The 12622-nt window shown below is 49.1% G+C and overlaps 3 protein-coding genes across 3 annotated transcripts; 2 read left to right on the forward strand and 1 right to left on the reverse strand.

Moving 5' to 3' along the window:
* Positions 1-223: 223 nt before the first annotated feature.
* Positions 224-478, forward strand: FTJAE_9673 (c6 zinc finger domain protein; the record flags this gene model as incomplete). The annotated part of the gene is made up of 1 exon (XM_037356617.1): positions 224-478. The coding sequence occupies one exon, from the start codon at positions 224-226 to the stop codon at positions 476-478; it is 255 nt and encodes an 84-aa protein (XP_037203254.1).
* Positions 479-1200: 722 nt separating this feature from the next.
* FTJAE_9674 (multidrug resistance CDR1) lies at positions 1201-5547 on the forward strand (the record flags this gene model as incomplete). The annotated part of the gene is made up of 10 exons (XM_037356618.1): positions 1201-1389; positions 1446-1490; positions 1558-1665; positions 1817-2029; positions 2102-2658; positions 2711-3032; positions 3175-3214; positions 3274-5133; positions 5189-5220; positions 5281-5547. The coding sequence occupies 10 exons, from the start codon at positions 1201-1203 to the stop codon at positions 5545-5547; spliced, it is 3633 nt and encodes a 1210-aa protein (XP_037203255.1).
* A 5594-nt stretch (positions 5548-11141) lies between these two features.
* On the reverse strand, positions 11142-12616 carry FTJAE_9675 (glycosyl hydrolase family 18; the record flags this gene model as incomplete). Its single annotated transcript, XM_037356619.1, has 4 exons — positions 11142-11374; positions 11468-11552; positions 11612-11910; positions 11965-12616. 4 exons carry the CDS (start codon positions 12614-12616, stop codon positions 11142-11144), a joined length of 1269 nt encoding a protein of 422 aa, XP_037203256.1.
* Positions 12617-12622: the final 6 nt, after the last annotated feature.

The following is a 12622-nucleotide window of genomic DNA, read 5'->3' on the forward strand; positions in this document are numbered from 1 at the left end:
TCGATGCCTGAATGCTATGGTTCACGACGAGCCCATGACGACAGCAGCGAGTTCAATCGAGGAGATGTTGAAGGCAGTCGAGATGTCCATCGGGCAGCAGCACAACACCTACCATTTCCCTTATCTAGAGCAGGATGCCCTCGCAACGCCAGCATCTTCTTGCAGCCCGAGCACTCAGCCCGAGGGACGTCCACTCCACCGCGTCGACACGCGCTGACATCCGATGGGCAAAGACGACATGATACTATTTAGCGACCGTTCTTCATCCCTTCACCAGCCTGGCAGCGACCCAGCTCTGAAGCTTCACGGGTTTCCCATGACGGACTCTGGGGCTATTGAGCACGAGGGAGTGGAACAGCCGCTTGATTTCTTCTCTAATTTTAACCTTGATGTCTTTACAACCGATTTGCTCAATTTCTTCCCTGTTGGCATCACAACACCAGAGGGCGGCGCTACGCCTATGGCTAGAAGGGAGTGATTAGATTACTGATATAAATAAATAATTATATTAGTAACAAGTTAGCTGCTTTCTTTATAATTTAATATTAACTATAGCTTTTAATAGTTATTAAATTATAAAAAAGTCTTTTAAAATATAAATCCTCTTAACCAGAATGAAAACAGAAATAAGTTAATATTATACTTTAGTCTCTATCTACTAAGTCTGAGGGAAAAAAAAGACAATTAAGGATATTAAAGTATATATTAATTATACCTTTAAGAAGCTGCCCACAACCTTATGTCACAGTTACAGATTCAGTCAAATTACCGAAACCAGATATTACAGCAACATCAAAGTATATTCGGGCTAGCACACTTTACGTCACTTCCTAGATAACTCGCGCGTCTAAGTTTTTAAAAAATCTCCCCCTTTACGTCTCTGTAATGCCGCCTGTAGTTCCGTCTGTATTTCCGCCTGACATATTGATTCTTATCCTTTTTAGCTAGTATATGCAGTAGTAACCACTCGGTGTCTGAGTTTGTGGCTCATAACTTTCAGTATATCCGTAAACCCGCTCTAGTGGATTCACACGGGCCGTTCGGACCCCTCGTGGAATGTCACTGCAAAGAGATGCTGATACCTAGGTATTATTACTTATTCCATAAGAGTTTATAAAGAGATGGTGTGTCTGAGGTTTTGTTTTCTTATTTTCGCTTTGCTTTAGGATTCATCCTATATTTAACTGATCTTTATTAATTATGGATGCATCTGACAGCGAAAGGACTGTTTACGGCCTTCAGGATAACCAACAAGAAGCACAGAAGCGACTCACCGTGTCCTTTCAAGATGTCGGCGTAGATGTTCACGGCCTGGGTGAGGACTTCGCCTCGACATGCACCTCCGTCATCACCGACTGGAAATCCTTCAAGGAGCATACCTCCAAGCGGGTAGGTGTCTTGACAGGCCCCTCTAGACTGGGCAAAGATATTGACACACGATGTAGTCTATTCTTCAGGGAATCTCGGGTCAAGTTCGTCCAGGCGAGATGGTAAGCTGCCACCAATCTCATATGTATACTTGCAAGGCTTTTTTCTCTGACGACCTCTTGTCTTTAGCTCCTTATCCTTGGAAGGCCTGGCTCCGGCTGCACGTCGCTACTCAAGGTTATCGCCAATCACGTCCATGAGTTCCCTGTGGTTAGAGGTCAGGTTCGATGCGGCAACGTGGGTCCGCACTAAGCAAAGGAGTTCCGGCAACACATTGTCATGAACACTGAAGGTTTGAAGAAATAAGTGAAGCAGAGTTCAGTAGGCCATTTTGCTGACGTATAATAACTTAGAGGACGAACACTTTCCAACTCTCACAGTCAGACAGACTATAGGCTTCGCCACAGCCACCAAGCTTCCTGGAACGCGGCCGGAACACCTACAGGACAAGAGTGCGTATGCCTCACAAACAACCGACGCGATCCTCTCGTCCCTCGCCATCAGCCATACCAAGGACACCATGGTTGGCAATGAATTCATCAGGGGTGTTTCGGGTGGTGAGCGAAAGAGAGTGTCAGTGGCCGAGGTCATGGCTACGCAGGTAAGCAAGAAGCTTGTCCAGCCATTTTTCACTCCTAAAACGTACGTTTGCAACTAACAAACTCACCACAAGGCGCCGGTGCAGTGTTGGGACAACTCTAGAAGAGGTCTGGACGCCAGTGGCGCCCTGGACTTTGTGCTCGTCCTGCGGCGATCAGCGGACGAAGAGCACAAGACCATTATTGCAATATTATATCAGGCAGGCAATGGTATCGTCGATCTTTTCGACAAAGTACTGGTGCTCTCTGAGGGCCGGGAGATTTACTACGGTCCTGCCACTGATGCGCGCAAATACTTTGAGGATATGGGATTCGTGTACGCTCCCGGGGCCAACGTCGCCGACTTCCTCACCGCAGTCGCTGTGCCCACTGAACGGACGATTGCTCCGGGCCGCGAGGACCCGGTACCAAACACAGCAGAGGAGCTTGAGGCTCGTTACAGATCGAGCCGGCATTTCAAGGACATGATGGGGCGGATGGCATCGACCCGTGAGGATGTACTGGCTCGCGAGGTCGACGACTTGAAGGCCATCCGAGAACTGGAGAAGAACCGCACATTCGGTTTCTTGTCACGGGTTGGGAGTCTATATCACGCTTCCTTCTACAAGCAGGTAATGGCGTTGACGAAGAGGTGTGTCTAGTTTAATTCATCAACTCAAGTTCCAGGACTAACTTCAAGACAGACAGTTTGAGATCCTTTGGGGCGATCGTTGGTCCAATGCTCTGCAGCTCGCCTCTTCCATCGCAATGGCCCTTGTAGTAGGTAGTGTGAACTACAACCTACCAAGCACCAGCCAGTCCATCTTCACGCGGCCTGGTGCTCTCTTCTTTCCGATCATGCTGTGGGCTATGAACATGATGTCTGAGACAGTCGCCTCGTTCATGGGACGGCCTATCCTGACCAGGCACAAGCGAATGGCTTTCAACCGTCCGGCCGCCTACGCCGTGGCCTGCATCCTCACGGATATACCTGTCGTGTGCTTCATGTATAGCCTTTTTGAGCTGGTACTTTATGGTCGGATTCCAGAGAGGTTCCGCTGGTAATTTCTTTACACTATGATTTGTGTACTTCCTCAACACACTCTGCTTCACTTCCTTGTATAGAATCATCGGCGCCTGGTGCAGGCATTTTGGCTTAGCCTCGCAGCTGAGCGGTTTCGTGACCATGTTGACAATGGTCTATGCTGGTAAGTTCTGGCCAATGTTTATTATCCGTGGTCGCAGTTATACTCACACAGCATTGTAGGTTATCTAATCCCAACTACAAGTATGCATCCATGGTTCCGCTGGATCGCCTGGATCAACCCAGCCTCGTACGCGTTCGAGGCAGTGCTCGCCAGTGAGATAGGTAGTCGTACCATGGACTGCGTCGCGCCTCAGCTAGTCCCGTACGGTCCTACTTACGAAGGAAATACGCATCGCAGCTGCACTGTTCAGGGATCCCCGCAAGGAGACTCGATGATCATCGGAGAGGAGTACATTGAGTTCAGGTATGGAGCCACATCGGGCCACATATGGAGGAATGTAGGCATCCTTATTACTTTCTGGATCTTCTTTGCCATCTTGGCTGCTATCGCTTTTGAAGTTAACCTTTACAGTGGTTCCAGCTCCAAGATCCTATACAGCCGTCGGCAATACAAAGCACAGCTCAAGGAGGCCGACGACGTCGAGAAAGCCCAGAACAAGAACAATCCCGACGAGGTAGACACCATCTCTGCCAGCTCCACAGTCTTCACCTTCAAGGACATCAGTTATTTTGTGCACCATGAAGGTCAAGAGAAGCAGCTGTTGCAGAATATCTCTGGCTATGTCAAGCCGGGCCAGTTGGTGGCACTGACGGGAAGTTCCGGCGCTGGGAAAACCACACTCATGGATGTCCTTGCGCAGAGAAAAGACAGCGGCCGCGTAGAGGGCAGCATCATGGTCAACGGCAAGCCACAGGGCATCATCCTTCAGCGAACTACGGGATGCTGTGAGCAGAACGACGTTCACGAACCAACCGCCACGGTTTTGGAAGCCCTGCTGTTCTCAGCCCGTCTCCGACAGCCCAAAAGCGTCCCGGACTTTGAGAAGCAGGAGCATGTCCGGCGTATCATGAATGTGTTAGAGCTTACCGTTTTGCAACACGCTGTTATTGGAATCCCTGGTGAGGGATTGTCTATCGAACAACGCAAGAGGCTGACTCTGGCTGTCGAGCTCGTCGCGAAGCCCTCCCTGCTGTTCCTGAACGAAACTACGTCTGGCCTCGATGGCCAGTCCGCTTACCAGATCTGTCGATTCATGCGGAAGCTGGCGGCCTCGGGCCAGACCGTTATCTGCACAATCCACCAGCCCTCTGCAACTCTGTTTGACAACTTTGACGTCCTTCTGCTGCTGGCAAAGGGAGGGAAAACCACTTACTTCGGTCCCACCGGTGAGAACTCGGCTATCCTGCTAGACTATTTCGCTCGCCACGGCGCTCCCTGTGAGCCAGGCATGAACCCAGCAGAGCACATTGTCGACGTCGTCCAGGGGCGATATGGAACGGGTATTGACTGGCCGCAGAAATGGCTCGATTCGGAGGAGTTCAGCCAGACCATGGCCGAGCTGAGAGCCCTCAATGCCTCGGCTTCAGCAGGGGACGCCGATCACACTGCCACTGACCAAGAAGAAGAAGACGTGAATGATTTTCCCAACCCTGTCCTCTACCAGATCCGCTTGGTCACCCAACGTCAATTGGTGGCTCTCTGGCGGAATCCAGATTATGTTTGGAACAAGATGAGTCTACATGTCACTAACGCTCTGGTTGGCGGCTTTACGTTCTGGCAGATCAGCAACGGTTCCTTCGACTTACAGCTCCGACTCATGGCGATCTTCAACTTCGTCTTTGTCGCTCCTGGGTGCATCAACCAGCTCCAGCCCTTTTTCATCCGCAATAGGGACCTGTTCGAGACCCTTGAGAAGAAGTCCAAGACATACCACTGGCTCGCCTTTGTCTCGGCACAGCTCATGTCTGAGATTCCTATCTTGATCACCTGTGCCACGGTTTACTTTGCCTGCTGGTACTTCACTGCCGGGTTCCCAGTCAAAGCAAGCGCATCTGGCCAGGTTTATTTCCAGATGATATGTAAGTGCCATCCACCGTCATCTTGATGCTCCGACTAAATTAATTGACTTGGCAGTATACGAGTTCCTTTATACCTCGATTGGTCAAGTAAGTCCCCAAAATGTCAAGCTGTCAACAAAACAAATCCACTAACTTGAGCGCTTGCAGGCTATCGCTGCTTACTCTCCAAATGAATACTTCGCCGCACTCGCCAACCCACTCATCATTGGTGCTGGCCTCATAAGCTTCTGCGGCGTCGTTGTCCCATACTCATTGATACCGACTTTTTGGCGCTACTGGCTCTACTGGCTGGATCCATTCACGTACCTGATCGGTGGTCTCTTGGAGCCTGTTGTCTGGGACGTCAAAGTCCAGTGCAAGCCTGAGGAGCTGACTTCCATCCCGCTGCCGGACAACACCACCTGTGGCGACTAAATGGCTGATTTCTTGTCCGGCAATGCCGGGTATGTGGTCGATGCAGGCAGCACAAGCTCGTGTGATTACTGTGCCTATAGCACCGGGGCCGACTACATGAAGAGCATGAACATTAATGCAAGCTACTACGGATGGGGAGATGTAGGTGTCTTTTTCATATGTTCTTTTGTGATTTTCGTTGCTGACAATGTTATTTATAGGTTGGAATCACGGCGTTGTTCTGTATCAGCTCTTTTGCGCTTGTCTTTTTGATGATGAAGTTAAGAACTAGAGCAACAAAGACTGCAAATTAAGACTGAGCTAAAGGCAATGTATTCTTTTATTTATTAGACTGTATATATTAAGTATTAGCCAGCAGTAGTTAGAACGGCTTGGGGGTTTATATTAGATAGTATTTGTTATTTGCAGTTAAGACTTATAGCTCAGAGCTTATTCCAGCAGACAGAACTTGGTTCTTAAAGCCTGCGATGGTGGAAGTGCCCTCCACACAATCAGTGCATGGCATGAATGCTAAGGGACCGAAGGACACAAGTAACTTAAGCCAGGCTCAGGATACTTGTTAATTAATTTATCATGATGTTATCTTTTAAAGTATAAATGTTCTCACTATCCGTGGGTATAATACCACCAAAGACCGTATCGCGAGGGTCAATCAAGCCTGAAAGTGCCGACGGATCTCAGACGCAGCGACATCCAACGACAAAATCCTCCCGTCTTGTCCTGTCTTGGTCTCCTTGTGCGATCGCGGCGGCAGATGGACTTCTTATGCACTATCACCACGCGATATCACGTTCATCTCGTTACGGGCACCAACTTCTCCATCTACACTGCATCCATGTCCTTATCCACGGCGTACACCATCACACGCCGCGTATCCGCGTGGCGCAAAATGTCACTTTCTCACTCTATCTCCTCCGTCCCGGCCTTTGCGTCCTCCACTGTAGTATCCCTCCAACCCTCCACTGCCCCCACCCGTAAGAGGACTGAGTTCCAGCTCGTCTATTACCGGTGATACTGTTGAGCGTTGGTGTGACTAGAAGCTGAGAATCACTAGCTTCCTTGCCCATTTCCTGCATGGCGCCTGTGGAGGCTAGGTGAATATGGCGAGGGCGATTTTGGAGCTAGAGTAACGTGTTTTCCGTTGAATGTGGTGTTGGGGTTCAATTAAGACCTGCTCGGGGAATCCACTCGGATAGCCTGTGATCTCCCGCTGTCGCTCTGTCGTCGGCTGGGAGCCGACAGGTTGGAGGTAGGACTCGTAGCTTGCTGGGATCTATCGATGGCTTCTCGAATGGAAGGCTTGGGGTGCATTCATCGTCTTGGTGTTGTTAGCTGTTGTGATGCCTTAGAGTTGAAGGATGAGTCGAGACGATGGATACACCCCAAGCAGTCCATCCAGGCAATGCCCGCAAGTCGGTGGCGGCGGATTGAAGGTTGAAGGGTTAGGTGGTGTTTGCGGGCTGTGCCTGGGATAGACTGGGCGCCTCGAATGTCGTCGGCGAGTAGCTATTGAGACACAGTCAGTGGACTGGAGATGTGTACCCTGATCCAAAGACTTGTCTTACATCTGGAATATCAGCGATATGATAGAGCCCGGGGTTGTTGTGTCGTCTCTTCTTGCTGCGAGATCTCGAGACCTGCGACCGATTCGTTCCTTGCATTGTAGTTCGAGCAGTTTCGGGCACCTTTATAGATCCTCCTCGGTATCTAGACGTGGGCTGTAGTTGCCGGGGCATCGCCCGAACCGTACGGTGATCATGGAACTGATCAAAGGCATCGCCCTTGCATCAGGCGTGGGAAGCCGGGGGGGATGTAGAGGGGGGAAGCGGATTGCCTGCAGGCTTCGACCATGGGAGTGCTGATCGGACGTGATGTGTGTTTGAGAGGCTCGTTGGCGGACCGTCCTCATTCTCTAAGAGTTTCACTTGCCTACGGATGTTGGGACTCGGGGACCAAGGTAAGATCAAAGCTCTGTTCGGGTCTTGAGGCTCGAGCGAGCGGCAATACTTCTCGAGCGCGACGTACAGAAGTCGAGGCGCTCCGGCCGTTTGAGTCGGGGCATCTGCCGAGGCTGGCGTCAATGCTGGTCGAGGCCTCGTGGTTGTGGAGGACAGGGCATGTCGAGTTTCTCTTTTCCAAGGTTTGGATGCGGCTGTTGTAGCGTCCGTCAATCGTTGGGCGGGACGTCCGCAGTTTCGGCGCCTGGGCAAGGCATGGTTCAATCAATTCGACAAGCTGACCTGCGTCCTTGTTTTCTTTCCCAGTTAGCGTCGCGGCCATATCTCACAGTCGCTTCAGTGGCTACAGCGGAGGGGGGTGATGGGGCAATGTTGTGACGCTGGAGGAGGGAACTCGGTACCGTCATCCAGACTGTGCGGAGAACGAGGCTTGGGAGTTCGAGAGGGGGAATTCCCGTGAGTGACGCGGGTAAACGAGATGAAATTTGATGGAAGGGAAAACAGATTGTTCGAGTCGTGTTGTTGGTGATGAAAGAGGGAAAACTTGGTGTTGAAGGAGGGGTCACCTACGTCGCGTCGTGGATTTCCAAGAGTGCCGTGCATGAACGAGGGGCAAATGAGCCAGAATTTGATGAAAGCGAGGGCTGATTGATGGGAATGCGTAGTTTGCTGATGAGATGATCGCGGGAGAATTTGGCGTTGACGAAGGATGGGGTTAATGAACGAGACGAGGCCAGAGACAAGACGCGTTGACGCGGAAGGCTCCAGCTTGCTCCCGCGCGATTGCTCGTCGTTCATCTACAGGGGATCCCAGCCCCACCAAGCGCACTGGAAGCCCCTATCAATTGCTCCCGCGACAGGATACTCACTAAAGATGCTCTGTAATTTAGCTGCTCCCATTGTGGTCAGTACCCTGCGAGAAAGTTCCTTGAGCCCGCACATCAAACTGACTGACTTTTTTACGACATGCAGCAATGGAATGGCTCATTGCAATCATGAGGTACCAGTTGCGAAAGTCCCACTTATATATACTAAATGGAAATTTGCCTTGGAAATAAATAGGCCATTCAACGCAATTACTAAGGTAATCCGATTTGGTCTTTGAATTCTTGACCGTTGTTGTGAGACGCCATAACCGCTTCCAAACGGTCAACGCGGTCAACGGCTCAACCAAAATTCCGTGCCTTAAGATCACAACCGCCGAACCTTATCAGACGCGTTCAGCCACTAAATGCTCCGCGCCGATAATTCAGCAAGATATTATATTTGAAGTCAGATCGGCAGGATCGTGTGTAATGGAGAAGAAGAACAGTCTTGAGATTTGTAACAAGAAAATGGGTCATTACTGGCGCGAACTCTAAGCCTAGCTAAGTCCCCCGTCTGGCAATGTAAATAATGCAATATCCAGGACATAGCCAACCCCGAAGACGCACACCGGCGAAACCGTGGGTCTTCTGCATACCTACTCACGATTATATATGGGTTGATCGTTTTCTTTCACATGCCTGAACTTTTGAACCGCGTGGAAGAATCTTCAGCCAAAGAGATGCCCTACCCTAGGGCGTAGGCATGAAAGAGTTCAAGTCAGCGTATTCCTATAGCGGGACACCAGTCTCGGTAGAGTTTTGCTTCTAGATTTGCATATGAGGACTGCCAATTTGGAAAGTTGTAAGCCGATAATGGCTATAGCTGATGTCTCCAATACTGCTAGGGATGGGTGTCCATTCAATACATCTTAATCAAGGATGTGAAGGTCTGGCCGACTTTTCTAGGTCTCAAACCATCTAAGCGATTATCATCGATGTTCAATTGATGTTTGGAGCTATTGCCTGTTTTATGATGTATCATTGTAGGTCTGATTGAAGTTATTGGTCTTTTCGTTGTTGCGTACCTTCTCCCGCCTTGTCCTGTGCCCAGGGATCGCCTTTACTTAACATGATAAAGGAACTGCACTTGCTTAACTCCTTGACTACAATACTGGATTATCTCGAACGCTGTACTGCGCTTTGTTGGTCAAAAAAGTCCTGTCTCTTGTTACAATTGTCGGTCGTCTCTCACTGGTCGGATATTTCCTCAGTACTCATGATGGAAGGCCTGAGAAACAGCGCAAGACCTCGTTAGTTCATGAACCGCCTCTGAAAAGAAGAAGGATAATCTGCAGAGCATTTCTCTCATATAGCTATAGTGTTTCTTAGTATGCTAGTCCAGATAGGCTGTATACTATTGCGTCAATTTGTACAGGAGATTTAAGAAGGTAGACTCTGTGATCACTACCGTCAGTTTCACCTTCTTACATGATTTGGTAGAGGAATCTACCGACTATTGAAATTTTTCTATAGTCTCAGGGGAATTATTTTCAGAAAACCTCCTTTTTATAGTGTGTCAGAAGAGATCTCAGTGCATAGGGCAAGAAAGCTTGGTATTTGAAGCTATCGTGACCAAAGGCCAGATGTCTACTGACGGACTTGAGCAATACGGCTTTCACATGCACGGAAATCAGTTCTGATTCATTTGCTATTAAGTGAATCCTGCAATCGCTGTCGCAAACCATTCTGGATACTGCTCCTGGAAGTCATCCCCCCGGGTGATACCGAGGTAAATTGGCTGGACAGTAGGAGCGATATTGATTGAGATAACAATAACTATGGATGACGGCGGCCTATAAGGTTAAGCCTTAGGCTGAAATAAAATACTTGAAAACTCTTGCATGGCGATGAGGGCTGAAGGGTGAGCCCTGGGCCAACGTTGTGATGCGTTGCGGTCGCAGTGTTGAGATATCGAACCGAATGAGCCTACCCAATCCACCACCACGTTCCCAGCCACAAATCATTTCGAGACATGAGGGGAAAATGGCTCCAGCAGGTTCTCATTTAGCCAAGACTAATAGTCTATCCCAGATTATCTTCATTCATCGCAATCCTCGGACAAATGATTGTATCTTAAGATCATGCCGTCAGCTGGCACGCTATTCAGTTGCCTGTCGCGCCGCTTCTCCAGAGCATTTTGGAGACAGTAAAAAGCGATTGGGCTACAGGAGTGAACAGATATCTGGAGCAGAAGATCCATGAGAAATTACTCGGAAGTCTCTGTACAAACGCCTTCTCTTCTCTTGACGGCATGCAAACAATGCGAGATAAGATGAGGCAACGCGCACAGGGTGTAGCGTCTCGCAGCCAGCTTTACATTACTGCTCTCTTGCCTCAAGTGCCTCTCACTTCGCACAAAGTTCAGTATACTCTATTGTCCCTGGCTGAGGTCGTATGAAAATAGTAAAGTTAATATCTTAAATCGTGTTTCCGCAAAAATGCAATCAGGACAATGTAAGACAGGTCTTGAAGTACAAGTGGAGATAGCAGTAAATATATATTGAAAATTGAGAAGGGTATCTACTCTAACAACACGTGAACTATTTAAAATGGTCTACGGAGACTCGAAACTGTTGTTTTATCCATATTCTTACAGGTAAGTGGAAAATCAATCAGCCAGTAATTGGCGAGCCAGTTCGAAATCCATATTTTTGCGAATGACGGGGTAAGCAGACAACCATAAGGACCGCATCTATAGAATAATGAATTAGCCAGGTGTCTCAAACAAATAGCAGCATATCAGCCTGAACCCAGACAATATTGCCAATGCTTACTCTTTGTTATTCCAGAAATGTTCCATCAGTATTCTCATTCGTCGAACAATCGAGTCTAGAAGTATGCGGTTGTAGTCTTTCCATTCTTTCTGAAGATTGGGGATCGTGACGCCAGCACCGTTGGTCGCGTACCAGGTGTCGAAATCACCCATATGGTCATAGATGGCTTCGTAGACGGCGCAGTACTTATCCCATACTTCTTGGTTGTTAAGATAATTGAAAACCAGTCCTGATATAAGCTATTAGCAAATCATGGATTGCTGACCACAGCTCTCTAAGAAGCCGGACAAAGCTTGGTGAGGGACTGGGAGGGGACGCCTACCGATATCTTTGACCGATTGGAGTTGCTCATCGGACGACATGCCGTCGTATTTGTCAGGATCAGTGGGATGAACTCCGGTGAACATCTAAATATCCAAATTAGCCGGTGTTAAAAGATGCAAAGAGAAGGAAACTGTTCACTTACATTTCCTTTCTTCCGATTGGGCCTGGCTAGGAAAACAGTCAATCTGTCAAGATGCGATGCGCTACCCAGCTCTGAAAGTAATACTTCTGCAAAAGAAGCGAGTCTTATCTTGGGTCTTTGGGCTACTTTGATCTTCCAGTTCGGGTTGGTCTTTTTGTTCCTGACCCATTCGCGTGTCCAACTACAGGGGACTTTAGGCTGCGGGTTTGTAGGCATGGGTTCCTGGTTGCGAACGCGACCTTTATCAAGCCAGTAATTAAAGAAGTCTCCGATCACCTGGCCCTCGAATACGTGCTCAGCTGCTCTGTGTTAGCCCAATATTCTCTAGTCCATCAGCAGCATTGGTAACTTACTCTGGTAATCGGCTCGGACCTGTGCAACGACGCCTGTAACCTTATCCTTCGCCCAAACTTTGTCGGCATTAGATAAACCTTTAACTCCCCACCAGTGGCAGAAATGGGAGGTATTTCCCCAATATCGAGAGACGGAATCCCATTTCCCTTTCTGAATCCCCTCCCAGGGATTGAGGGGGTCACCAGGGAATGCTGGGTACTGGTAAGGGGATCGAAGTCCCTCCTTGTCGTTGGTGGTATCAGGACACACACTTACTTCCTTGGTAAACATGGTAGCCGATCCAAACTTTCGACGATGCAACTTGTGTGCAGGGTACGCGGGTATGGGCAGGGCCTCCGTATCATGGTTTTCTTCGTCTTCACCTCGAGCATGGTTTACCTTCAGGGTGCCCAGGTACCTGTTGACATTGGTCCGCCAATCTGGGAACTCGCCGAGGCTATCGCAATCAGGACAAGGTGGAATGTCTGAAAACCCCCACTTCTGTTGCATATTAACACAACCACAGCACAGATCGCTTGACTCCTCGCCGAAGTCACGACAACCTTCGCAGTTGACGCAGTTCAGTTTTGGCTGACCATTGCCCATTTCCCCATCTAGGCCAATGTTGCCCTTGGTTATGGTTACACCTGGAAGTATATCCCAGCCATACATTTGTTT

This window comes from Fusarium tjaetaba (assembly GCF_013396195.1).
Source record: "Fusarium tjaetaba strain NRRL 66243 chromosome Unknown NRRL66243_c0000220, whole genome shotgun sequence".
In the NCBI taxonomy this organism is placed as follows: Eukaryota; Fungi; Ascomycota; class Sordariomycetes; order Hypocreales; family Nectriaceae; genus Fusarium; species Fusarium tjaetaba.